Source organism: Elgaria multicarinata, chromosome 16 (genome assembly GCF_023053635.1).
Source record: "Elgaria multicarinata webbii isolate HBS135686 ecotype San Diego chromosome 16, rElgMul1.1.pri, whole genome shotgun sequence".
Taxonomy (NCBI): domain Eukaryota; kingdom Metazoa; phylum Chordata; class Lepidosauria; order Squamata; family Anguidae; genus Elgaria; species Elgaria multicarinata.
This window is the reverse complement of record NC_086186.1, coordinates 1,924,455-1,951,257: the sequence shown is the minus strand read 5'-3', so window position 1 is coordinate 1,951,257 and position 26,803 is coordinate 1,924,455. Positions and strand designations below refer to the sequence as shown.

The 26,803-nt window shown below is 44.4% G+C and overlaps 1 protein-coding gene across 2 annotated transcripts in view; it reads right to left on the bottom strand.

The window, feature by feature from the left end:
* Positions 1–2,300: 2,300 nt before the first annotated feature.
* The window catches only part of TMEM266 (transmembrane protein 266), a 56,105-nt gene continuing 31,602 nt past the window's right edge, over positions 2,301–26,803 (bottom strand). For both annotated transcript variants that reach the window (XM_063142530.1, XM_063142531.1), the window contains 6 exons: positions 22,945–23,001; positions 21,699–21,837; positions 21,150–21,265; positions 18,813–19,002; positions 5,667–5,729; positions 2,301–3,582 (listed from right to left, as the gene is read on the bottom strand). In XM_063142530.1, the coding sequence (XP_062998600.1) occupies positions 2,963–3,582; positions 5,667–5,729; positions 18,813–19,002; positions 21,150–21,265; positions 21,699–21,837; positions 22,945–23,001 (1,185 nt within the window). In that variant the 3' untranslated portion in view covers positions 2,301–2,962. The remainder of the gene's footprint in view (positions 3,583–5,666; positions 5,730–18,812; positions 19,003–21,149; positions 21,266–21,698; positions 21,838–22,944; positions 23,002–26,803) is intronic.

Sequence of the window (26,803 nt, the reverse complement as noted above, 5' to 3'; positions counted from 1 at the left end):
CCCTACCGTAAGTATAGCTAGCCTAACAAAATGTCCTGTTTTAGTCGGCTTACTCAGTCTCCATCTTCTTGCTATCCCTGCTCCCCCCCCTTCAGCCCTCCCTAATGCTAAACACAGATCACTGTCAACAGCAAGAAAACCAAGTAACAGTGTCCTGATGCAACTAGAAAAGCAGTAGTATTAAAAATAATAATCACCACAGGAGATAGACTGGAGCACTGCCAGATATTATCTCCAGCTGCTGGGCCTCAAAGCCCATCTGCTTGTCTAGCTTTCAGCTCTCTCAAAACACCTCTCAGGTTCGTGTCTGAAATTGCCTATTTGGCCCTTCCTTTACCAATGCAACCATCCTTTGCTCGAGTGATGGCATCTTGTTTTTCACAAACATAAGGCAATACTGCACATGGAAGGGAGGGGGGATGTCCTCCAATGGGGTGGGGTGGGGGGAAGCCGGACCATTAGATTGCAGTGGGGCCATCGGGGATATCCTGTCATGAAGCCAGGTGAAGAAGGGCATTTCGCCTCTAAGCAACATCACTGTTCACTGCCTGTTTCCAACCACGGCCACCCAGTTGCGTCCAGGAAGCCCACAGCGGGGATGAAGCCCACAGCGGGGATGAAGGCCAAGCCCCTCCCCTGCTGCTTCCCACCACTGCTCCCAGGCAGCAATTGGTATTCATTTCTGCAACAAAACGTTGCAGTGCACCCTTACCTTGTAACACCAGTGCTACTGTTCAAGGTTCCACCATTGGCCTTCCTCCAGGATGCTCCCTTCCATCCCCACCTCAGGACTTCCGTTTCTGTCTTCCCGCTGAGACTCAATGTTCCGTGCCTCCTGAGTATACCCATTCTCCATGAGGCTGTTCTGGGTGGTGGCTGCTGCATCATTCTCATCCTAATAACAATAGACTTCTTGTATTCCTACAAACCTCAGGATTACCCCAGCCACGCTGGTAGCTGCCTCGTATTTCTCAGAGGTTCATCCGATGAACATTTTATCACACACTCGCTACTGCCTACTTACGGATCTGCGTGCGTCCTTTAGACGCCGCCGTCCGCCTCCTGTGCGCCTTCTGCTCATTCCTCCGTAGCAAAATAGACCCCTTTTATTCTGACTTTAAAAAAAAGTAATGGAATGTGTTGCAATCTCCTGTTGTGTGTGGGAAAGCGGCGTGATAAAAACAGCCTCTGAATGGGTCATGTGGTCTTTGTTGACTTCCTCTTTCCCCTCCGGGAAGAATGAAGAAGTGCGGAGAAGCAACGGTAAGGAAACGCGATTCCCTGCCCCCCCCCCCCCCCCCGTGTGAGGACGCTCTCCGTGGGACCCATCTTGGCTGCAGCCCTGTCAGCACTCACCACTTAGGGCTACTGTGGGAGTCGCACCACCTCTGAGCCTGGAGATCCCATCCAGTTCTTGTGGCTAATGTCCACTGATAAGACTTGTCTCCTCAATATCTTGGTCATCTTGATCTCCATTTTCTTTGTGCAAAGGTGGGGTACAAATAAAAGCAAGTTGGCGGCACACACATAGGGATAGATTCACACGACCCTATTGCCTCTCTTTCTTGGGTCTTTCCACACGTCAAGGGCAGAGGAATGCTAAACAAGGTAGAAAGAGAGATCCACTGCACCTGGAGCCCTGCTGGCACACAACCAGCCTGGATGGGAGGTGGGCGCCGTTTCTTGCCCACAGTTCTGGCTGGCAAAGGCATTCATGTGAGGAATAAAGGACGCTTGGATCCAGTGGACTCCAAAGCTGCCTCCATCCCTTGAATGCCCAATTTCAAGGCCTAGCAATGGCAGTAGAATTGCACCTGCAGAGTTCTGTTCAGGCATGAGTGGGGCCTCTGGAGCGGATGTGCCCCTCCAGCAGAACTCCTGTGCACATGTGGAGGGGCGCCTCTGCCCCATCCGACCCCTCTCCAACCCACATTCAGTGGTCTATACACTTCGGGGATAAAAGAGAGCTAAGCGAAATCAGAATGCCGTGGCCAAGGAATCAAAGGCGCGTCATATCCTTCACATGACTCAGGTTTGCAGGACAACTTAAAAGAATTCACATCTGCAAGGCAGAAAATAATGTGAGTCTGTCTGAGCACGTCAACACAGAAATGGAAAAATGAACTATGAATCGAACCACACGTTAGCTTTAACATGTTTTTCTTAAAATATAAGGCTTAAAGCAAAAGCTACTATCATATTAGCAGCCCTATTGCTAAGAAAAAATGAAAATGCATTAAGATTTTCTTTTTTAAAAAATATCTTTTTAATTAAAACTGTATTTGTAAAATGTCCTTTTTCATTCTGTTGTCTTGGAGGTGACAACATTTATATTGTCAAAATATTTCCCCCCCAAAGTTCATGCTAAAAATAAAAAGAGATCACACTTTTTAAATTTCTTTGATTTGCATCATTCAAAGTGCTCCTTGAAAAATGTTTTTTTCTTCTTCTCCCCAGGAAGAACAAAAATAATTGCCATATTTATACAAAGGGATTTATAGCTGTCATGTACAAAGGGAAATTGTAAGAAATTGTTGGAGGAGAGAAGTTTACATCTGCTTGGACCGTACCCTGCTGAAACCTGACCTGATAGAAGATTGTCCAGAGTTCCATAAAAATTGTGGGATTTGTGTTTGCTTTTTCTAAAAAAAACACGTTAAGAATCTATACATCTTTGAGGTCATTGTTTTAACAGAGTGGTTCCCCTCCCCCCATCTCTTTATTGGGAGTGAAGCTCAAGGGCTTCAGATGGTAGAAATGTCAAGTTTTTCGTGCTGGCTCTCACAATTCATGCATTTTTTTTTAAAAAAAAATGAACGTTGCAACTTATTCCAATCCACGCAAAGTACCCTGCCCCAGGATGGTTCCGAGGGCCTCATTAAAAGCACTAGAAGGATCCTCTTGTGACGCGCCTCCCCTTCTTCTTCTTTTAACACCCCCACCCCCCATGGCCTCAAAAGGACTATGACTCTGGCACCCTGTTCAACTTTTGCTCTTTGGATTCCAAAGATGTATACTTGTCAATCACTGGTGCATTTTGCTGGAAGTGGATAACCGGCTTTATCTGAAACACACCAAAGCTTTCTTGGTTCTTTTTGTTGTAAATATTTACTCGATGCTCCAGTTCAGGGCTGGCTTTGGTAGACCCGGCCGGGCTCGGTAGTTTAAGGTTGACCGGATCCAGGCCTTTTTGCGTCAAGCAGGAATCTTCGGACAAGGACGACAGCAGCTCCTGCACCACAGCGTTGTTGACGCGGCTGTGGGCGGAAGAGGAATCTACCTGATCGCGCTTGGCTACATGGCAAGCCCTCTCCAAGGGGCAATAGTCAGAGGACTCCTCTCGGGTGGTGCTGCAGTCCGTCGAGGAGCCAAAGGTCTGGCTGCTGTCACTCCGGGCTCTGGTGACAGAGCTGTCCGTGGACTTGGAGGCACTGCCGGACGCCACGCTGGTGGACATCCCGTTGCTCCCCACGATCTTCACCGGCACTTCGACTGTGAAGAGATCTGATGAGATGTTGGGCTGGTGCACGTCAATGGCGGCGGTCGTAATGATGCAGATGGCGCCTTCGGGAACACCGCTGTCTGCAGGCAAATGGCAGAAAGGGCACAACGTTACAGCACCCCCGCCTCGGCAGACGGAACAGTTCCAGCCATCAGGAAAGGGGTCCCGAGAAAGAGCTCTTGGCTCCAGGATCTGTTAAGACTTTCATTATTAGGCTTTTATCTATGAATGGAGTCAAGGGAATAACTCTTGGACCAACAGCACCATAAGGGAGAGAGGGAAGCAGGGTTGTGTGAGCTGACCCTCATTAACTTAATTTTCTTGATCTATAGCATTTGGAAGTTTTGTCTGCAGAACCTGGGAACTAGAGATCCCCTATTCTGTTCCTGCTTATAAAATCCCCAAAATACGATGCAGCCCAAAATGGCTGTATCTGCTCTTGTGAGACACAGAAGCAAGGGCACATTAAAATATAATCCTATTTAGGACACTCCTTTGCAAATGAAAAAAAAAAAGATTTCTTAATGGAGTTCTGGCCCAAAACTTAGGTAAGTTGCTTTGAATCCATGCTTTCTATTAAAAAGTAAAAAAGGCCGGGGGGGGGGGGGGGAGGGGTCCTCGTCATAAAAGAAATTCCAGAATGGCATTTGCTGACCCTTTTATACGGTAACGGTTGTCTATGTATTAGACACGGGGGCCGAGGGGAGAAATCCATTTGGAGACGACCCTGTGAGACTGCTGCTCTAATGTTGGTTTTCTCTGGTGTTGAGTTATTTTATCCTTCACTCATTCAGTTTAACCCCTTTAAAAGGTTCTCAGCATGAGGCTCTCTTAAACTGACTTCTTATTGGTCCCCCCGCCCCCATGGAGAGTTTCCACCCTCCCCCCTTTCCATTTGAGACACCATATTCTTAAAAGAAACTCTTCAGACGTCAAAGTGCACCTGAGTCTTGACATCAGTACGGCTGACTTCATGTGGGGTTCCTGCCCAGCCCAGAGCTTTTTAGAGGCCCATAGTAGAAACAAGCTGGGAGCTCCAACTCTAACAGGAAGTTCCTCTTTCTTTCAAAGCCCCACGGAAATGAATGGAACGTAGGAAGTGGTCCTACACCGAGCCAGAGCACTGATTCATCTAGCCCAGTAGTGCCAACTCAGACTGGCAGGGTTTCAGGCTGGCGTTTTTGCAGGCCTACCTGGGGGTACTGGGGGTCGGACGTAGGACCTTCTACACGCAAAGCAGGTGGTCTGCCACGGAGCTGCAGCCCTTCCTGGACAGAAGCGGCACAGCTCTGACCCCTTCCCACAGAGCAGCACCTAAAGAGGCCTTGGTGGGATGCAGGCCGGGATGTGAAGCAGTGCTGCTTAATATTGCCCCTGCCCCCTAGAGTTACCCCCCACAAAGGTGTGGGTGGCTGCTTGTAAGTGGCCCTTTTTGGAGGCAACCCCCCCCCCCAAAAAAAAATTGTGGAGTCCCCTCCCTAGAGAGATTCGCCTGGCTCCTTCCTTGTTGATCTGTCAGCACCAGGCAAAGCCCTTTTTATTCTCTCAAGCACTTTTGCCCAATTATATTTTGTACTGTTTTTAAACTGCTTTGCTTCTGGGACTGTTTTAGATTTTTTGTATTTATTGTGTTAGTCTCCGTTTTGACTTTTTTATCGTGTTTTTGTTGCTAAACTATATTGTGATTGTATTTTTGGAGTTATTGATTTTATTGATCTTAATACTTGGTGTACGTTGCCCTGAGCATCTACGTGATGCAGGGATCCATAAGTTTAATAAACAAACAAACATTTGGCCCCAAACGTGTTTGCAATTGCTTGCGGTCAGTCCCAGAATGAATACAGAGGTTTCCCATGACTATGTGCAGAAGCTTTTTTCACTGGCTAGTATAGCAAACCTCTAACCATGTGGGAAAGGGGTTTACAAACCAGGGGATGCAATTTCCAGATGGGGTCGAGTCACACAGGCTGTAGTTTTAGGAATCAAGCCTCCCTTTCGGAGCCTCATCCATTTGAAGCCCCCCCCCCCCCATTTGACGCCTGCTTCAGCCCCTGCGGTTCTTTGATTTCTCACTCCAGCTCACTCCAGACCCTTCAGCGCAGTGCCTCCGACTAAGAAATGGGTGCAAGTCTGTTAAAAGTCAAAGTTTCAAAATCAAACTTACCACTACTAGGCTCATTGTAGTACTGACTGATATAGTTATTCATATCGTCTTTGACCATGATTTCTGTAAATGTAAAATGGAAATTATCAACAGACGAGCTCCAGCCACGTCCTTGAGTATTAAGTTCCCCAGTACAAGGTTCTGTAACGACATCCCCGCATTGCAGAGACTCAGAATGCCATGCAACGGGGGAGAGGGCGTGTGCGCGTGGGTTTTCAGGCTCACAAAATCGTGAGTTTCTCACATGACACTTTCAGGCTATACATTGTTTTATAGATGTTTCACATCAATTGCAGAAAAACACAAGTTCACAAGTCATCTGTGAAGTATGACAAGAAAAAGAGTACTTGTGCCACACTTCACACGGCAGCCCACCCAATTCTTCCTACACAGATTACTTCCATGTAAATGGTGGGTTAGTCAGTTGGCCAGGGAGGGTGTGTGTGTGTGAGAGAGAGAGAGAGAGAGGGGGGGGGGGGAGGGACACAAACTGGCTTTCTCCAAGATGGATCTGAAGCTCAATCAGTCCCTGAGGATTTACTGCTTGGTATTTTTGTTGTTATTTTTCTCACCCCTGTAAATTTCTTTGTTTCATTTTTGAGGAAACTGGGATACGGTTTTCAAGATAAAAACACTTTTATCAATGTGCAAACTTGGGACTTCCACTTTCCACACACAGTTCTAGCAAGGGAGGCTTTGGGACCCCCACATTCAAACTCCCCCCTCCCACAATAAAAGAGAACCAGCCCCCCTACCTGATTATTGACATAGTTCTTATACTCTGAATCTAAACAACCTGCAGCCATCCAGAACCTTAAAATCTTTCACGAATGAGTAACACCCACTGAAAGAAACGAGACACACTAAAAGGTGGCGTTAGGATCAGAGATGATTCAACGCTGTGTGGGTTCCCCCCACCCATCCACCCCTGAATTAGCCACCCCCTATTCCCAAGGGAACGTAGGCGCCTTCTGGAGACGAAGGACGGCCCTTGGCTCCTTCCCTTCTGCCCTGCACAGGATCCTCTCATACTGCTAGAACGGTTGGCGATTCAGGACAGATAAAAAGGACGTACTTCTTCGCACAGCGCATATTTAAACTGTGGAATTTGCACCATAACGTGTAGTGATGCCTGCCCACCTGGACAGCTTTAAAAGGGGATTAGACAAATTGATGGAGGGCAGGACTGTGTACTCGTTTTTATCTCAATTTTAGAATTTCTGTAAATCGCCCAGAGAGCTCTGGCTATGGGGGCGGTATAGAAGTGTAATAAATAAATAAATAAATGTGTTGCTGTATTATAAAGGGATTTGGAGAACGTCAAGAGCAGCCATTTCGGATGTCTATTCTCTCTGCCATATCCGAGGCAGTGTGCCTCCCTGTGGCAGTTCCTGCGGGTCGTGAGCAGGACGTCGTATGGTGCTCATGTTGTGCTTGTGGGCTTTCCATGAGCATCTGGTTGGCCGCTTTGGCAAAAGAAGACTGAACCAGACAGTGGTCTGTTCCAGCAAGGGCCTTCGTATGTTCTTGCTGTTTCATTGGGTGACCAGAATAATATAGGATATGGGGGGAGGGGACACTCTCAGTATTCTCTTTCTACATATTGTTAATAATTTTATAAAATTGCTCTTGACGTTCTCCAAATCCCTTATAAATACAACAAGACACAACACACTAATTCAAAAGGGACAAAACACGGACTGCGTGGCGCAACGCTGGAGAGAGCAGGAGCAGGGGGTGGTTTTACAGAAAGCAGTCAAAGGGTTTAAGCCTTCCAACTTCCACTGGAAAAAAATATTGTTCAGTGCAGAAGCTAATTCTCAAGTTTAATGCCACAGAAATGGAAGAAATCGAAACTTATTGCATGATGCTGAAAGGAGAAACATTATTGTATGGTTATGAAAATGACATATATTCTCTCATACGGGAGAGAGAGAGAGAGAGAAAGAGAGAGAGAGCGCGCGAGAGCGAGAGTGCACTCTCTTTGTGGCAGATCACAAGCTGAAAAAGCCCCCTCCCTCCCAGTGTTCTTTCTGATACTGCCTTCCAGGAGGGGGCGAAAGGGAGAGAGCAGCCTCCGAGCGAGCGTTCCTCGGGGCCAGATCCTCTGCCGGCCCCTGGGTCTCTGTGGCTTCTTCACAGCACCTTCTTCATAGCACATTGTGGTTTGCAGGTGAAAGAAACAGATGTTTTGTGTGGCACACTTTCTCCACACAACAAGACCCAAACCACTAAGCGCTCGGTACCTGAAATAGCTGCACTCCGAAGATGGCAATCTAACCTGACACTGAAAGGGAACATGGCCGCCTTCCTGGTTTCATTGGCTCTTTAAAAGCTTTTTTGGCCTCTGTTGATCTTTAAATGCCTGCAGTCAGAGGTGTGCTCTCTGCTAATGTCTGAGTTTAAAAAGAACCCTCAGTGTAGCTCAAGGCAATACCACTGGATTAGGAGAACACTGAGACGCTTTTCAGCTCTCTGCTGCTAAAACACACTTCATTTCAGTCATCCATAATTGATAGATACTATAAATGCCATGTAGCTGTCACAGTGTACACCGCTAGGTAGACATTGCTACAGAGATGGTTAGGAATGTTCAGAGGCTACACATGACCCTTCTGCATGCAAACAATGGAAATGCTGCAGGTACCGGTGGGCTGCAAAATGCAAGGAAGGGGCGCTTATCTGCCACGCACAGCTTAGGACTTACACCTCCTGCAACCCTTTAGAGTCCAGTAACTGTCCTAACCAGTGCCTGGATTGGGCCGTTTCTCCTGCATGGGGAAACCAACACTCTTCCTGAAGTTATATGATCTTGTTGTTCACTGAAATGTGAATGGTGGTGCAGCTCAGTGGGACAGTTTTCCACTCAGAAAGGAAGACAAAAACTGAAATATTAAGGGCAAAATAAAATTATGAGCAACAAGACCTCTTCCAAGTCTAGAGAAGACAGAGTGATCCCTCTCCTGCTAGCCACGTAAAACGTAGAGTCACTTTGGAGTCACAGACACAAACATTGCTCTCTCTTCTGAGCCAGAGTCCTCCACTTCATTAGGAGCAGCAGACTTAGATACAGAACCTGCACATCCATATTAAGGTACCATTCTGTAGAGCGTCAGGACTTCCTTTTTAAAAGAACACTGCTGGTTAAAAGCATTTATGTTTCTTTCCCAACTCCCAACCCTGCTTTTTTTCAAAGGTTCCATTGCTCCTGTTGAATTCTGCCTGCTGGCATTGAGTTTTCTAGACAAGTACGATATTTTTCCTTCAGAGCAAAATTTCTAGGAAAGCCTGTAGCTTGTCAGGTTTGTTGCTAAGAATACCTAAAGGCTCCAATGCCCGCACCACCTGACATCTTTAGTGGGTTTAATGGGGGGGAAAACACCACTTTGTTTAGAAACATAGGGAGCTGCCTTGCTGCTGGGTTTATCTTGGTTTTATTCTATGTTGTTTTATTCTTTGTTTTACTGTCTGTATTTTATGCTTTTAATCTATTGTACAGCGCCTAGAGAACTTCAGCTATGCGACAGTTTAAAAGTGAAGTAAATAAAAGAATAAACTGGTCCATCCAGCTCAGCCTTCTCAATGCAGAGCCCTCCAGATAGCTTGGACTACAACTTCCAGGATTCCTGACTTGAGGAACTGAAGCTCAAAACATCTGGAGAGCACCAGAGTGCAGAAGGCCGGGCGAGCACAGACCTGTCTGCACGGACTGGGCCTGGCTTCCCAGGGTGTCAGGCAGGAGCCTCTCCCAGCCCCATCTGCGGAGGGGCAGGGGTCGGACCTGGAACCTTCTGCAGGCAAAGCAGCTGCTCTACCGGCACTGGACCTTCCAGAAGTGGCAAAGGCAGCATAACCTCTGCAAACAGGGGGGCACGCTGCACCGCTTCTCCCTTCTCTTAGCAGAGAAACTAAACGCCACCACCTACATGCCAACTTGGGTACCCACTGACCCACGAGGACAGCGGCAGTGGTTGACATGGACATATATCAACTAAAAACAGATGTTTGGGCTTTAGAACTTCTTCTTCTTCGTCTTCTTCTTCTTCTTCTTCTTCTTATTATTATTATTATTATTATTATTATTATTATTTATTTATTTATATAGCACCATCAGTGTACATGGTGCTGTACAGAGTAAAACAGTAGATAGCAAGACCCTGCCGCATAGGCTTACAATCTAATAAAATCATAGTAAAACAATAAGGAGGGGAAGAGAATGCAAACAGGTACAGGGTAAGGTAAGCAGGCACAGGGTAGGGTAAAACTAACAGTAGAAAGTAACAGTAGAAGTCTGCACAACATCAAGTTTTAAAAGCTTTAGGAAAAAGAAAAGTTTTTAGTTGAGCTTTAAAAGCTGCGGTTGAACTTGTAGTTCTCAAATGTTCTGGAAGAGCGTTCCAGGCGTAAGGGGCAGCAGAAGAGAATGGACGGAGCCGAGCAAGGGAAGTAGAGGCCCTTGGGCAGGTGAGAAACATGGCATCAGAGGAGCGAAGAGCATGAGCGGGGCAATAGTGTGAGATGAGAGAGGAGAGATAGGAAGGAGCTAGACCGTGAAAAGCTTTGAAGGTTAGCAGGAGAAGTTTATATTGGATTCTGAAGTGAATTGGAAGCCAGTGAAGAGATTTCAGAAGCGGAGTAACATGGTCAGAGCGGCGAGCCAAGAAGATGATCTTTGTGGCAGAGTGGTGAACAGAAACCAACGGACTGATGTGAGAAGAAGGAAGGCCAGAGAGAAGAAGGTTGCAGTAATCCAACCGTGAAGTAACCAGCGCATGAACAAGCGTTTTGGCAGAAGAGACAGACAAAAATGATCGAATCCTGGCAATATTATACAGGAAAAATCGACAAGATTTAGCTACTGCCTCAATATGAGGAATAAAGGAGAGCGAGGAGTCGAATATAAAGCCAAGGCTACGAGCTTCCTTGACCGGAGTAAGCGTAACATCATTGACAGTAAGAGAGAATGAGAGATGAGGAGAAGGTTTAGGCGGAAAAACAAGCAATTCAGTCTTTGCCATGTTAAGTTTCAAGCGACGATGAAGCAGCCAAGCTGAGATATCTGAAAGACATGCCGAGATACGATCGTGAACATCAGGAGAAAGTTCCGGAGATGACAGATATAGTTGTGTATCATCGGCGTACAGATGATATTGGAGGCCATGAGATTGAATAAGCTTGCCCAAGGGCAACATGTATAAGGAAAACAACAACGGGCCAAGCACCGAGCCTTGCGGAACCCCTACTGAAAGGGGAAAGGAGGAAGACGAGCTGCCATTAGTCAACACGCTGAAAGAGCGACCCGCTAGATAGGAGGGAAACCAGTTATAGACAGAGCCACAAACTCCAAGGTCATGAAGGGAATCTAAGAGAAGATCATGATCAACCGTGTCAAAGGCTGCAGTTAGATCAAGGAGAATAAGAACGGAATAAAGGCCTTTAGACTTGGCAGTAAGGAGATCATTGGTGATCTTAGTAAGGGCTGTTTCGGTGGAATGCAGAGGACGGAATCCAGATTGAAATGGATCCAAAGCAGAGTTACTAGAAAGAAAGTCAAGACAGCAAGAGTAGACCGCACGCTCCAGGATCTTTGAAACAAACGGCAACAAAGAGACAGGTCGGTAGTTAGACAGAGATAGCCTATCAAGAGTAGGTTTCTTGAGAACGGGAGAGACTGTAGCATGTTTAAAAGCAGAAGGAAATGAACCAGAGGACAGAGAAAGATTAATAATATGTAGCAAGGAAGGGAGGATAGCAGGAATAAGATTAATAAAGACGCGAGAAGGAATCGGATCACGAGAACAAGTGGAAGGCTTCGAAGAGCGCAGTATTGTAGACAGTTCATCCGCAGAGACCGAAGGAAACGCAGAGAAATTTGCAGGAGGAGCTGACAGATGAGGAACAGGAACTGGAAGAGGAGCAGAGCTGGCCAGATCAGAGCGGATAGTTTGGATTTTAGCATTGAAAAAAGAGGCAAAGTTATTAGCAGACAGAGAGGCGGGGAGAGATGGCGGATTAGGCTTCAGAAGAGAATTGAAGGACGCAAAAAAAAATTTTTTTGCTCGTATTTAATATATCGACTAAAACTCATACAAACAAAACGGACTAAGATGTTTTTAGTAACCAGGTGACAGCATAAGAACTAAGTAATAAATGCTAGTGCAGAGCTTTTTATTTTCTCAGTATTTTAACACCTAATTTAACTCAAATTTAAACTTTGCTGTTTTAATTCCATATTTTAACCTATATCAATTTTTGCTGTGTGGTTTTATCCTGGTTGTGCTTTTTATATTTTATATTGTATTTTGTATTTGTGTATTTAGATTGTTGGTTGTTTTTATGCTCTTCATGATTTTAATTTTGTGAACCGCCCAGAGAGCTTTGGCTATTGGGCGGTATAAAAATGAAATAAATAAATAAATAGTGCATAGTAAATAATGATTATGTGTTTTATCTCTCTCATTTCAGCTTTATTGCCTAATATTTAAGATGAGTTATTTTATCTGATACTTTAACTAATAAGCTAATGTAAAAAAAAACCATTTTCTATTGTAACTGATTAATTCATTAACATACCTTTGTAATAACTTTATATTTTTGAATTATCTATCTATCTATCTATCTATGATCAATAACTGATTAAACATAATACTATTGCATAGGTCTCAGTTGGAGCTTGAAAAACAAACTCCTTTACCTTTGCCAACACATGTTTTCCCTTTCGTAAAGCAAAGAGTTGTCACTGATGCATCAAGCTTTGGATAAAACACAGCCTAATGGCATTAATGCCGCCTCATTCTGGCTGCCTTATTGCCACATCATTTAATAAGCTAATTAGATCTCTCTGGGGACAGCATAATAAACACACACTCAGAAGTTCCAGGGACTTGTAACTACAAGACAGTAATTGTTTTAATGGAAGGCGAGACAAAGTCCCATGGCTGACGGAATTAACAAAGAAAAAAGCAGGGGAAGCAGGGCAAGAAAATACTGTGCTGCCTCCAGCATCCGAGGCAGGAAGCCTGTGTGCACCAGCTGCTGGGGAACATGGGTGGGAGGGTGCTGTTGCACCATGTCCTGCTTGTTCCTCCCTGGCCGATGGCTGGCTGGCCACTGTGTGAACAGTGCTGGACTAGATGGACTCTTGGTCTGATCCAGCATCAGGGCTCTTCTGATGTTTTTAAAAGCCCAACAGAATAAGATCTCAACTTACTCCACAAAAAAGGAAGTTGGTTAGGAAAGGTTATAGTTTATTATCCACAGGTCTACATGATCTGTGTCTTAATATTTAAGCAAGTTACAATTGCATACTTGCAAACGTTAAAAATGAAGTGGGAAAAGAGTGTTTACATAGGAGAAAGTGGCATTTCTAATAACATATTATGGAAAATACCGAAGGATCTTAAAGGATCGTGATCTTGGCATTTCATGAAAAATGAGAGTTTTACCTCCAAGCTTTAAAAGGATTTTTATAGGAGTGGAAGAAAGATTGAGGCGGTTTGGGCTGCAACATATTGTACTAGTCAAGGACTTTCTTTTGAACCTGCAGAGCTACCTACCCGAAGGCATCGTTTTACAAAACGGCAGTGAGCGTTCTCTCTAAATGCTAAACAGTTTCAGCATCCCCAACAGTCACTGGCCAAAGCCCACACAGAACTTACAGAAGCCACTTAAGGCACAACTGACCATCTGAAAACGAAAACGGATTCTTTCCCAGTGTATCGAAGGCATCCCTGTATGGTTGCCAGAAGGCGATGGGTATTCTCCAGAGGGGACCAGGTGATTAGCCATTCCAACATCTTTACACTGTAGCATGATTCCTTGATAGAGCACCACTTCCATTATTTCATATTTTAAGTTGTTTTCCCTACAAAAAAAGGACTCCAGAGCATGTTTCTGAACTAGATCAGTTAAGACATGCAGAATTCATTCCCCAACGTGAGGTTGGCCGTGATCACATCTGCTTCTCCCTGCCTGTCCACTGCTCATTGCACTGCCAGTGTCACCAGGCACCATAAACAGGCACACGTGGCGTGGGTTGGCCACACAGGGCATCAACACACACAAGACACTGCAATGCATGGCATGGAGGACTGCACTTGAACACAGTTCAGAAACTGAAGTAAGTCCGAAATATAGCTGCAAGGTTCTTAACTGGGACTCGGCTTTTCGATCACATTCTGCCCGCCCTTTGCCAAGCGCACTGGCTCCCAGTGTGATTCTGGGTTCAACTCAAAGTGCGGGTAAGGAATAGTGCCATGGTAGAGCACTTGCTCGGCGTCTGGAAGGTCCCAGGTCCAATCCTTCGCAGATCTCGTAGCAGGTGCTGGGAAAGGCGGATACTTGACTCCTTACACAGCTGCTGCTAGATGGACCAACGGTCCACCTGGCATGTGGCGTAATCATAGGTTTCTATGCCTTGGGGTTTTCTCCTTCCCCCCAGAGAACTTTGGCTATGGGGCAGTATATAAATTAAATAAATAAATAATTTAAATAGTTGTTTTAAATGGATATTGTTGTTTTTACGCTTTTGATGTTTTTAAATTTTTATATTTGTTTTTAATGTTATCTGGTTTTAACCTTTGTAAACCGCCCAGAGAACTTCAGCTATGGAACAGGACATAAATTAATTAAAAAAATAAAAAAATACACACCAAGCCACCAACAAGGGCTAGAAACACACGTAAAATCCATGAATTATTCCAATCCCATTTTAAGGCCATATCTTGCGGAATGAATTCTGTATGTTGCTTGTGTGTTGTGTGTGTTTTGTTTGTTTTGAATCTGCCGTAGAAGAGCCCAAGGAGTGAAGACAAAGATGGGTTCAGTAGGTCTTGTAACACACTACATGCTTGAAAAATTGTAGATAGCCAGGCTGGTCAATATTGGTCTATCAACTAATATGTCATGAAATTGTGAGCAGTTCTTCTGATCTTGTTAAAACATTTTAAGATTCTGCCTAAAGAAGAGCTCTGAAGAACTTGTAAGTGTGCTCAATATTTTGTGACACATTATTTGGCCTAGAGATGATTGAGGAATTTGATATGAACACACCTGATCCACACCTCCCAGAATTTTCTTATTAACTGGCTCTCACACTTCCCGAAGTATCAAAATATATTTAAAATGTATAATTTTGAGAGAAAATATGCATTTAAATATAAATATATATTTAAATGTGCATTTTTGTGATTAAAAACATGTAAAAGCAATACTGCCTGGAAACACCCTACTTGGTCTTAATAAATAAAAGGTTTTCTCCTACTATTCTTTTGAATGTCACTTTAAGAAGCAACTGCAAGTATGCATTGGAAGTGAGACGTGTTCTCCGCACATGTTGAAATGTCTCAGAGCTGAGCACATCTCGCGTCACTGCTGCCGGTAGCCTGGGCCACGTGATGGCGAAGCTTTGAGGGCTTCTGTGATTGAACACCCCCGCCCCCATGTAAACTCAAGTGTAAACCTGAGCTGCTCCCCTTGGAGCTTTAACTTATGGACCGATCCATAAAAATATCATCCGAAGGGGTTGGGGGTGGGTGGGCTGGGGGTGGAATCAGCAGAAGTCTAATATTTCTCCTGGAATTTTGCAACCCTTCATGGTCAAGTAGCCGACGCTGAATGTTTCCATTGTTCCTTAGGAGTAGGGGAAATATAATTGGCTTTAGCGGGAGTATCCCGTTTCTCATGAATCTGGCAGTTCAGCTCACTAAAAGCCCATTGTTCAAGGCAGAATTGAGGGTCTCACAAACATCGCAGAGTTTGAAGGGACTTGGGAAGTAGATTTTACCCAGCAAATCACAACCCTGCCTATTTAACCCCCTCCCTCCTGAGGCACGCCTACAAATGCTTTGCCCATTCCCAAATGCTGTAACATAATCACGAATAGCCCAAATGCACTCGATGGCTATTAACTGATGGTTAAGGCAGTTTCTGACATGCAAAGGATTAAGTGAATGGGGGATGTAGGCCGTGGTGCTCTCTAAGGCGGGACAGTCTGCCACATCAGCCTGTCACAGCCAAATGGATACAGAAGAGACCCGTTCAGTGGAAAATACCACAAGCTTGGTATTTTAGTAGTAGTGAAAGCCTGAGGATATGCGGTAAGGGAACTTTCAACTCACCTTGCACGCTGAGCACCACAGAGATATTGGGCACAAAACATTAATCTGGTGGGTTACGGTGATCAGGTTTCCCTGCAAAGAACAGCACTGATCTAGAGCAGCGTTCCATACTACCCTCCCCCCCACTACTGCCATGTCTGTGTCTAGAAAACCCAACCTCTAGAAAGAGCTTTAGGCTCACGAAATTGCCACGTGCGTTGGACAGCGCAGCACAAACCGGTATGAGATTACTAGCCACTCCATATAGCGGGGTGGCTGTGCCTCTCCGGGATCCAAGAGCAGAGCAGTAGCTCAGCTATCGCCTCCTCCCTTATGAGCCCGTTTGGGAGCTTCATTGAGCTTTGAGGTCCTTTCCGCAACCCCACCCAAAGACAGAGGCTTGACTGGTGGGAGCCGGAGGGAGGGGCGCCCACAGCATGGAAGGAGCTCCCCGGGCTGTTCCACTTCAGATGTTCTGTTTCAGCAGATATTTAAGCCTCTTTATTAAAGGTTTAGAAATCATAGAGGGTATTTATAATAGCATAGATGTATCCTACCTTTCTCCACAAAGCAGGCAAAAGGCAGTTTATAGCAAAACTAAATCACTGTAACAAGGGACATCACCTAATACCATAGGAGAGACAGTGCAAGGGAGACAGAGACAAAGAAAAAAAGCCCTGAAGGCCCTAACAAATTTCTCTCTCTCTCTCTCTCTCGCTTTTGATATTCCATAGAAGATCTCACATGCAGCATCTGTCAATGGCTTTTGTTTTTAGATACACCTTTGCTAAAAAGAGAGAGAGAGAGAGAGAGAGAGAGAAAGAGAGAGATTTTGGCTGTAGCAGGTGTTGTAATAACGAAACATGCCACATCCTGGCTTTTGTTCTAAATCCTGAAAGAATTTTCTGCACAAAGTAGTTTGTTTAGATCTCATTTAAGGGAGGACCTGAGTGGACCTTTGAGCCTCTATTTGGAGCTCCTCGAATATGGAGGTGGGATTTCTCTTCTTGTTTTTAATTGTTCTATTCCTTTTTAATATTGCTATTCGCCTTGAAGGACATTTGGTGTAAAATGGGAGTATAAAAGTATTTCAATAAATGAAAAAATGAATAAAATAATGTATTATACTCTGAGGTGCCAGTAAGTAGCTGCATGTGAACCCTATGAGACGTCTCTTTTCTATTTCATTCCATGGCACTTATTTTAGCTACTTCCTGCCCTCTCTATGCATTTAACAAGGGCTATATGTCCAAGAGATCAAATTAAGAGATAGAATATAGCATAGATATTCTTGAATTAACTTCTAGTACGTGATTTTTAAAAGTGTTACATGGTGTACGAATGCATATGCACAAGATATAGCACCCCATTGATAAAAAAACATTTCAAAAGCTACAGTCTATAGATTAAAGTCAGGGGCAAAGTTCCAGATGGCCTCCTCAGCTTCCCATCTCTAAGACACATATACTAGAAAATGAAGAAGTCCAACTGATTTTAGTCAGACTTGCTTCTAAGCAGGCTGTGAATCCTAAGCGCACCTCAGTGTACTAATGCAATGTACAGACATTCAGGAATGATTTATTTGGCTTGCAGATCTGCTATATTTTATGCATGATCAAGCCTCCGTAAGGAGCTGCAAAGACTCTGCACTTGTGGCAACCTGGAAACACGAAGTCTAGAACGTATAAAAGTTTCAGGCTGACTCTCAAAAGCACAATAATTTCAGCAGCCCTACTTAGAAGTATGCACCACTCTCGTCCATTCCTAATGTAACCCTCGAGGAACACATGCATAAATTATAAAGTATTCTCATGAGGAAAGCACTATGAAATCTTATTAAAAATGGGTAAATGGATCAAGGAAGCTAGATGCAAACCCGGTTTGGAAAATGGCAGACCAATGTAACAGGATTTGATCATTCAGCACAGAACCACCTGGCCATGGATTGCTTTGTGCAAGAAATACTTGTGGGATACAAGAGGTTTCATTCTAACTCCCTGCTGATGTTAACTGCTGCAACATCAGTTGCCCCTTTTCCATTTTAGAGTGGTGGGGGCAGCAAAACAAAAAGGAAACCCAAGTGTTTATCATGTAAAATCCCTAACAACAACAATAATAGTAATAATCACTTTCCAGAAGGCTTTTTAGTTATTAATACAGACTAACATTTGAAATATTTACACGCATGCTAAACTATAGAAGGCAAGTTTCTTCTGTTCCAACAGCAGTCAAATCTATTCACCCTGCAAATCCAGAGGCCACAATCCTGCCAAAGTCAAGTCCTTTTGATTTCAGGGGAGAGGGGGGGGGGGGAGCGCTAAACGTAAAATATTCCCTGCTGGAATCAATGTCAGCTTAATCTTGGCTGGGTCATGGCCACAATCCTTAAAAACAAGTCATAATTTTAGCACCATGGTCACATTTTCCAGCTATCAGTCATACTACCATTTTACACTATGCAATGCAGCAATTTCACTCAAACAACCAGTCTCTGTAATCCCGCCTTCCAAAAATGGGAAATTGAGTTCCTGAGCTTGCTTGCGCTCCCTTTATTGCCTAATACGAATATGGTCATCAAGAGTTATAGGGTTAGGGGCGCTGAGGAGAGCACGGTGCATGCGGGGGAGCTGCACACCAGGCAGCCCAAGCAGGATGGGGCAGGTAAGAGGCCCGGCTAAGCGCTCCAGCAAGAAGGCAGGAGGGAAGGTTCCTAGTTGGACGCTTCCCTTGCTGACAGGGAGAAGCCGTGGGTAGGGTCCCACCAACACTTTCTGGGTTCAAAACTGCTGGGATAGCAGCACACAGAATTCATAAAATGACCGCTGTTGCTTGTCTATACCTTCCCGCAGCGCATGGGGATTCTATGAAGAATCCAAAGGGAGAGGCGAGTAAAAAATCTATCTATCTATCTATCTATCTATCTATCTATCTATCTATCTATCTATCAATCATCTATGCAAGCCCCATTGAACTGAATGGAGACTGCTTAGTGGAAGTGCTTTGGCAGAACCGCGTTGAATAGAGTTAAGCAGCTGGCTCTCCCACTCACCTCGAGGGGGCCGTAATTCCGTGATGTTCTCGGTAGCCTCATCGTCAGAATCGCCCCCGGCGGCCACAACTTTGTACCGGTTACTGGTTTGTTTGTTCAGCATGTGAGGGACTTGCAGTGCCGCTTCTCTCTCCGCGGCGAGGTCCAGGTCTTGCTGAGCCAGGTGAGCCCTCAGCTGCCTAATTTCAAACTGAGGCCAAAGGGAGGGAGGAGAGGAAGAGATGAGCAAAAGGCAAAAATGAACAAGGATACAGAGGAATAGTGCACAGAAAGCCGCTTCCTGAATGATTATTGCTCAGTATCGTGAAGCTTTTTACGAGGAAAAGTAGCGCTGCTCACTCTCCACTTTGATCCCGTGAATTTGTAACGGAGCTGCTTTTGCAAATCCGAACCTTTGATATAATGAACTAGAAAAATAACTTTTGCAGTCACTAGAATTCCTGGCATTTTGGACACAGCAAGCAGAATAAAATTAGTGCATTGAGCAAAACTTCAGCGAACACAGGAAAATGAAATCAATGGTTTTGCTGCCATCTTATGACCAACAGGCCAAAATGCAGGCAAGCCAGCCGTGCTTCCCAACGGAGCGGGCAGAAGATGGGCCAGGACCTCTGACAGATTCCCAATAGATTGGCACAGGTTTCTGACTCCCAATTATTTCATAATAAAAGGGATTTCTCTAGCCTCTAAATTAGGGTGCTGAAATAAAGAATGCTTGAGGAAAACAAGGAGTGGGCTTGTTGGGTAAGACGGCTGGCCTGAGCATCCTGTGCCTTAATTCCATCCCTAGGTCGACTGCTTTGTACCTGGCTCCAGTTAGAGGTTCTAATAAAAAAATATAGTAGACTGCAAAACCCTGAAGTCTGTTCACCATTTTGCTAAATGTATAAAGCTTCTGATTCTGTTAGTTTGATGCACAGATTTTTGTAGAACCAATGAAAAACTTTTTCTACTCTTTAATCTTTTGTTTGCACTGGAAACACATGCAAGACACACAGCTCCACCCTTATGAACTTGCCTTAAGCCCAATTTTGGAGGGTCTGCTGTGTGTCCAATTACTGGTAGAGATCCACCAGACAAGCATGTGGGGGAGTGAGAGGACCTTTTCAATGGTGGCACCAAAACTATGAAACCCCCTTCCTTGGAGAGGTACATGATTCTCCCTCTCCTTGTGCTGAGGTGGGGACTTAAAATGCTTGTTTAAGAAGAAGGGCTTCAATTGCTAGTGCTGCTGCATTTTGAAGTAGTCTTACTTATTTACTCCATTGTTAAGATGATGCTCTGTTCTTAGAGATTTTGTTCTTAATTTTATGATAACTTCTTACATATTTTGTATGCCACTTTGAATACCATTTCAAGAAACATATTAAATAAAAATAAAACCCAATTCTCTTCTCCTCTCTAATTTTTCCATGTGAGATGCTAGTCATTAGAACAGAAAATGACCTGCAGTTCAATTACACAAAATATCTGTGTGCATTTTTAAAAAGGCACAAGCAGTGGGGAAATACAAATTTTACATTTAATGTGCGATGTGTATTTTGTACAAAAAGCCAACCCCTCCCATGAAGCAACTAAAGTGCACTACAATACCTCCCCCACCTCCACCCACTGGGCACTGCATCAAGAAATTATTTATAAACAGCCATAAAAGGGCAGGGACCGATACGGGACTCCAGGGAACACCTGCTTTTTATGATTGGACGCATAAAGAGGGTCACCTCCCTCTTGCCTGGCGCTTTGCAGCATATATATTAGGGATAGAGCTATCAATGAATCACAGGGCTCACTTTAATGGTCCAGTAGCAAAGGATGATTGGCGTAGCCTGGGGGAGAGAGAGATCAATGGATGCTCCGTACTAATGCAGGCAGCCATAATTTTGCTTTGTTCTATTCGTCCTCCCTGGATCGAAAGCCCTCCTCAAACACTCACCTGCCACTGGGATGCTGTCCAATGTTTACTTCCATTAGTTTGAATCATTGTTGGTAACAATAATTTAAACAACAACAACAAACAAAACACCAGGAGATACTTCCAAGCAAAAATGACTTACGGGCTCAAATAAAATGCAGGATGATCTCAGCTGCCTTCCAATAAACTAGGAAAATGACTGATAATTAGCAACAAAGGTTATTTTTCTTTCCTTTTTTTGGAAAAGGGATAATGAACATTACCAGTGAAAACAGCATAGCTATTAAAACTAGAAGCTATTTTTTTCACAAATTATATATCATTTTGAAAGGGAAAAATAATTCTTCAACGTCTGGTGTTACAGACTGATAAAGCCACTCAGTTAAACACACAAACATACCCAGGAAAACAGAGCTGCGACTCACCCCCTGTTCTTGGCAGATCTGGGTTAGCCTTTCCAGCTGCTCATCCTGAATGAGCTTTGCCTTCTCATATTGTTGAATCACCACCTCCATTTCCACTTTAACTGGCAGTACGTAGGCTTGATACCAAAACAAAGCAGCCTTTGAGGTTATCAGAAAAGATGGCTTTGGACCTAATAAACACAACTATCACATTTTTGAAAGGACCATCCCATATTAGTTACCATGGTCACAGACTTCATATCACAGGAATTCAGGACCACTTAATGGAGGCAAGTTGGAACATGTTGTGCCACTTGATAAATGTGCTGTTAGGTGGTCATGGTAGAGGACCCTTCAAAGAACTGGGGATCTGGCAATCTATATCTTCACCTCCTCATAAGTTTCTCTCCACTCAATACAGGCTGAACAACAAATTCTGAGAGACATTCAGAATTCAGATGAAGCCTTCACAGCCAAAAAGGTGGCGCACCCCTGTTCTACTTGAAAACATAGGAGGTGCAAACTATTGAAGAAAACTGTAAGTCTTTACAAAAGTGAACGATGACTCACCGTCAATAATTCTCTTGACTCTCCAAATTCTCAATGTGATAATAAGGCCGATAGCATCCCACGGACTGCTTGGTCCATTAGCCACTGTAGATGCCACCATAGGAGCCAAGGATAAGATTATCACAGCACCGTCAAATACCTAATAGAAGGGATTCCACAAGCAGCATTTGCACATTACCTCTGAATGCCGATGTCAGATTGCATGGAACTACGCAAATGACGGACCCACGTCTGATCATTCCTCCCCTTTGGATCCAATTCAGTATGGATCCACGCTGGCTTGTTGGTTTCTATGCTTTTATGCTGCCTTTATGTTATTTCTTGCTGTTAGGTTTCAACTTGTTAGCTGCTCTGAGAGGTTTGAAGCGCTCAACAAATAAGTGTTACTACTAGCCCCGATGGTTGTGTACTATCTCCAGTATTCAAGGCAGCAAGCCTGTTTGCACCAGTTGCTGGGGAACATGGGTGGGAGAGTGCTGTTGCACCGTGTCCTTCTTGTGGATCCCTGGACAACAGCTGGTTGGCCCCTGTGTGAACAGAGTGCTGGACTAGATGGTCCCTGGGTCTGATCCAGCCTCAGGGCTCTTCTTATGCCGAGAGCTCTGTGACAGAGCACATGCTTTATAGTCAGGAGGTCCCGGGTCCATTCGCTGGAATCCCCTAGTTAAAAGGATCCGGCTCTGCCTGCGACCCTGGAGAAATACTGCCAGTCAACGGAGTCAGGACTGGGATAGATGAATAAATTGCCTATCCTGAAACAAGGCAGTTTCCCACGTTGAACAGTAGACTTGCCGCTCCCTGCTATCAACAATTCTTCAAATTCTCTACAATAAGGAGAACGTCATTCATGCCATGAGCAGGTTGGCCAATTATCCAGCACAGTGTGTGTTTTTTAGCGATCAGATAGCTCTAACTGCAAAGTGCAATCGAGGTGTTCAGGTTATTCCAGCCCACGCTGAAACGGTGGTGGCCAAGGACTCACATATGCTACACCATCTCCACACTGCTGCATTCATGGGCCAAACTTAACTAAATTCCAGAGAAAAGGGTCCCTTGGTTCCCTAGGAACAATTCTAACGCTTCTGTGTGTGTATCACAACACCCAATGTGAAATGCAGGGTGAGCCTCATAACAACAGCAAGTGCAGAAATCATGCCAGTGTTCCTTAATTGCAAATGCAACATTTGCTCCCAAGCTTTGTGCAGGGCGGACTTGCTACCAAACTTTAAACGTACTTTTTGCGTACCTCTATTTTGTTTTCAATGTAGTCCCATATGCCAAGAACTACGATTCTCAAAATAGTCTAATAAAAAGATATGTAGGGAAGAGAAATAGAGGGGCGGGAAGAGAAATAGAGAAAGTTATTCATTTTTTCACATGCTCATTTTTCTCTTGCAGCAACTGACATTGAAAGCGAGATAATATATAGTTTATCCCAGCCTTCCAAATATGTACTTTTTCATCCTGTTTTTAGAAGCTGTTGGATGCAAACGGACCTTCTCCTCCCACCTCAAAAGGCAAACAGCTGTGGTTCAGGGCTACTTTCATGAGCCTGACAAGCAACAGCCAGTGGGGTGTAACCCAGGGCGGCTGAAGGTGGATCAGGATCAACTAGTAGACGTTCAGGCAGTTTGCAATGAACCTGGCAAGAGTTTCTGACTCTGTGAAGTCCGAAATAGGTCAGTTTGCTTTAAAATGTGGACCAAATGAACTTCTTCCCCCATCCTTAAGTTTTAACAAATTAAACTGGGCAATTTGTAGCTTCTCCATACATTTTGTTCTTCTAAAAGCCAATAAAAAGACACTCCTTTGGCTGGACTAAGGCCTGTCAATGAGAGGGAACAAAAGAAACATTGGCTCAATAAAAGGCCTTTACTGTGTCTGCCGTTACTTCTCCGCTGGGGGCAGAATGTGCTCTAGGGTTTAATTTCCTTTTGGAAGAAAGATCGCTCGAAACACACAATGCCTTTTTCCAACTTCTTTTCATTTAGAAACATACGCGAACAAATATACACAATGCGCATGGCGGAAGAAGGGAAGGCAGGCAGGCATCCAAACAAATTGCGCCGGTCTTTTAATAACAGCATTCGTTCTCCAAGGCAAGCAGCAGGCCTTTGCCACGGGTCCTGCTTTCAAGCCAGATGCAAAAGGACAGGACAGCTGGCTGCATTTCTAATTGTTCCAGAACAGAATGACAGAACAGAATCCCTGTCAGTTCACACCCGTCAGAGAGGTGTTCCCTGCCAAAACGTTTGTATTTTGTATTTTTTTGCTGTTCAAATGAGGGCTCTTCCAGAATGGCAACACTTGTTTTTGAACAGTCAGGCTGTCGTCGCTTACATAGGAATAAGCCCCAGTGTAATAGCTAATACAACTGTGGGTCAATTCTATGCAGGGTCCCTAAAATTTGCAGGGCATTTTGTTTGGAGATCAGCAGAAGAGGGGGAGCCCTCAGGGGTGGCCTCTAGCCTGCCATAGGATGGGAGTTTTCTCATCCCTGCCCTCAGTATTTATCCTCTCCCTCTTGTCTTTTAAATACTAATGAAGAATCTAGGTGGCTTTTAAAATAATATACACCAATTACGTAAAAATTATAATCTGGAGGTTGGTGCGAAGTTGGAAATGTAATAACTTCAGTAAAATGTTTAATGTTGCAGTTGTTAGTTTCCTTTAACATTCTGCTGTACTGTTGTCAGTTCAAGATCTCTGCAGTTAAAGTGGAAACTGGGCTCTGTGATCCTGCAGGGTTTTGTTTTTCATAAATCAAGATTGTTGGGGGAAACGTAGCCAAACACTTTTCCAAGCCAAACTTGTGCCTTCCACTATCTGCATGAGTTAGCAACACATATCGGCTCTCCACATGGGAGATTTGGTAATTTTCTTGTTCAAGTCTTTGCTGCTTGCCCAGTTAATGTATAAATTTATGACTCGGTGACACGTTGAGTCAACTTCACGCCTTATTCAAAGTACTGGAACAAAATGTGTTTCTAATAAGAGATGAATCTGACCTGGTACATTTAGTCTGGGGCGGTTCAGGTCAGTTCCTGGACTGCAGAGGGCAGAAAGGTAGGTAATGTTCATTCTCCATCTGAACTTTGAGAAATTAAAACTCTTACTCACTGGTTCAGTGTTTCTGCACTAACAGCCTTGTAGCTAAAACCAATGAGGATGACTTAGCAGAACCTGAGGAGTTTAAGCACTTAAGCATACCAAGGCAAGGCTCCAGGCAGGGCTGACTCCGTGTAGGGACTGGACCAGCACCACTGCAAACGTGCCCGAAGAAGACATGGGGACTGATTCTGACTCAGAGGGGGGAAGGAGTTGTCAAGGTGTCATGGTTGCAGGAGGGCCCCCTCCCCCAGTGAGAATATCAGTGCCAGAGGGGGGTGGGAAGCCCAGCTGCAGGCTAATCAGTTGGATGACAGCCTAGCCAGGCCCTCCCCTGAACCTGTGGGAATGCAGGCTCCTAACAAAGCGGTGGAGGGGGTGAGAATAAGAGACCCCAGAACCAGACATCAGATGAAAAGGGAGGAGCAACGCAGGGTTATGGGGCGCGCCAACAGACTTGTAGCGAGGGAGGCGACCCGTGGAAAGACCCACATTAAGGGTGGTACTTGATAGGTCTCTCAGTCTGAGAAGCGGGGTCTGTAGTAGCCAGCAGCAGTTTAGAAACAACTCTCCTTCATGGTGCTAATTTAACCTGAAACTACTGTATTGTGTAAAGCCTGTTAGGAAAGCGTGTTGTCAATTGCTGCATATTACCTGTAGCCTGAAGCAAGGCCTGTTGTTGTTTGCATAATAAAAGTAACTGACTGGAAACATGGCTTGCCAGCTTTCTCTAGGTCCAGGGATGAGCCACCTCTAACCCTAGCTCTCGGCCTAATTTCAAAAGTTCTCTGCATGCAATTAGTTTAGGTCTCTGTCAAGAGTGATCTGTCCTTTCCCTGGCAGCGTGCTGCTTGGGGAGGAAGAGAGAGAAACAGGGGTGGCACAGAGAAAAAAGGGGGCACCCTCACAATTTTGGCTCTGCCCAATGCTTCAGCCCCCAAAAATGTCGACACCCCAACATTTTACCTACGAGGGAATGCAGCCCTGCCCTAAGCAAAAGAAGGGGTTTGCATGGCAATATCACTTAATTGACACCCATTAAACATCATGGTATTAAGCCTTTAAAGCGGACTTCCCCGACCTGGTGCCCTCCAGACATGTTGGACTACAAATCCCATCACCCCAATTGCCATGCTGGATGGCAATTGCCATGCTGGATGGGGCGATAGGAATTGTAGTCTAATAGTCTAGAGGGCACCAGGTTGGGGAAGACTACTTGAAAGTAATGTACAAATGTGAATTTGTACAAAAATTATGGAAAATGGTGTTTAATGAAATAAAAGAAATTATAGGAATGGAGATAAAAGAGACACCAACTGTGGCATTGTTAGTGTATGGAGAATTGAACTGTAATCAAGAGATAAAAGAATTGATAACGAATTTGTTAACAGCTGCAAGATTAATGATATCCAGGAACTGGAAGGCTCAAGGGGTTTATCATATAGAAGATTGGTACAAAGAAATATGGGATATTGCTATTAACGATAAATTAACATGTAACAGAAGAGTCAGAAGAGGAATGATAAAAACCAATGATTTTGAAGCAATATGGAAACAGTTTTTAGACTTTGTATTATTAAAGCATCTGTCGGGGATGCTTTAGGGTGGATTCCTGCATTGAGCAGGGGGTTGGACTCGATGGCCTTGGAGGCCCCTTCCAACTCTGCTATTCTATGATTCTATGAAAGGGGAGAGGGAAAACACTTCCAGAGGAATTAATGAGATTTTGGAAATCAGAATAAGATCCCGGGGTTGGGGGAGCACGTTAATGTTAATCAATGACTATATTAAATGGAATTACTGTATTTCTTCGATTCTAAGACGCACTTTTTCCCCCATATAAACATCTCTAAAAATGGGGTGCGTCTTAGAATCGCGGGTTGTTTATTATTTCTTAGAATCAAAGCTTTTTTTCTGTTGGTGGTACTGAAATTAGTGTGCGTCTTACAATCGATGGCGTCTTAGAATGGAAGAAATACGGTAAGTTAAAATATATG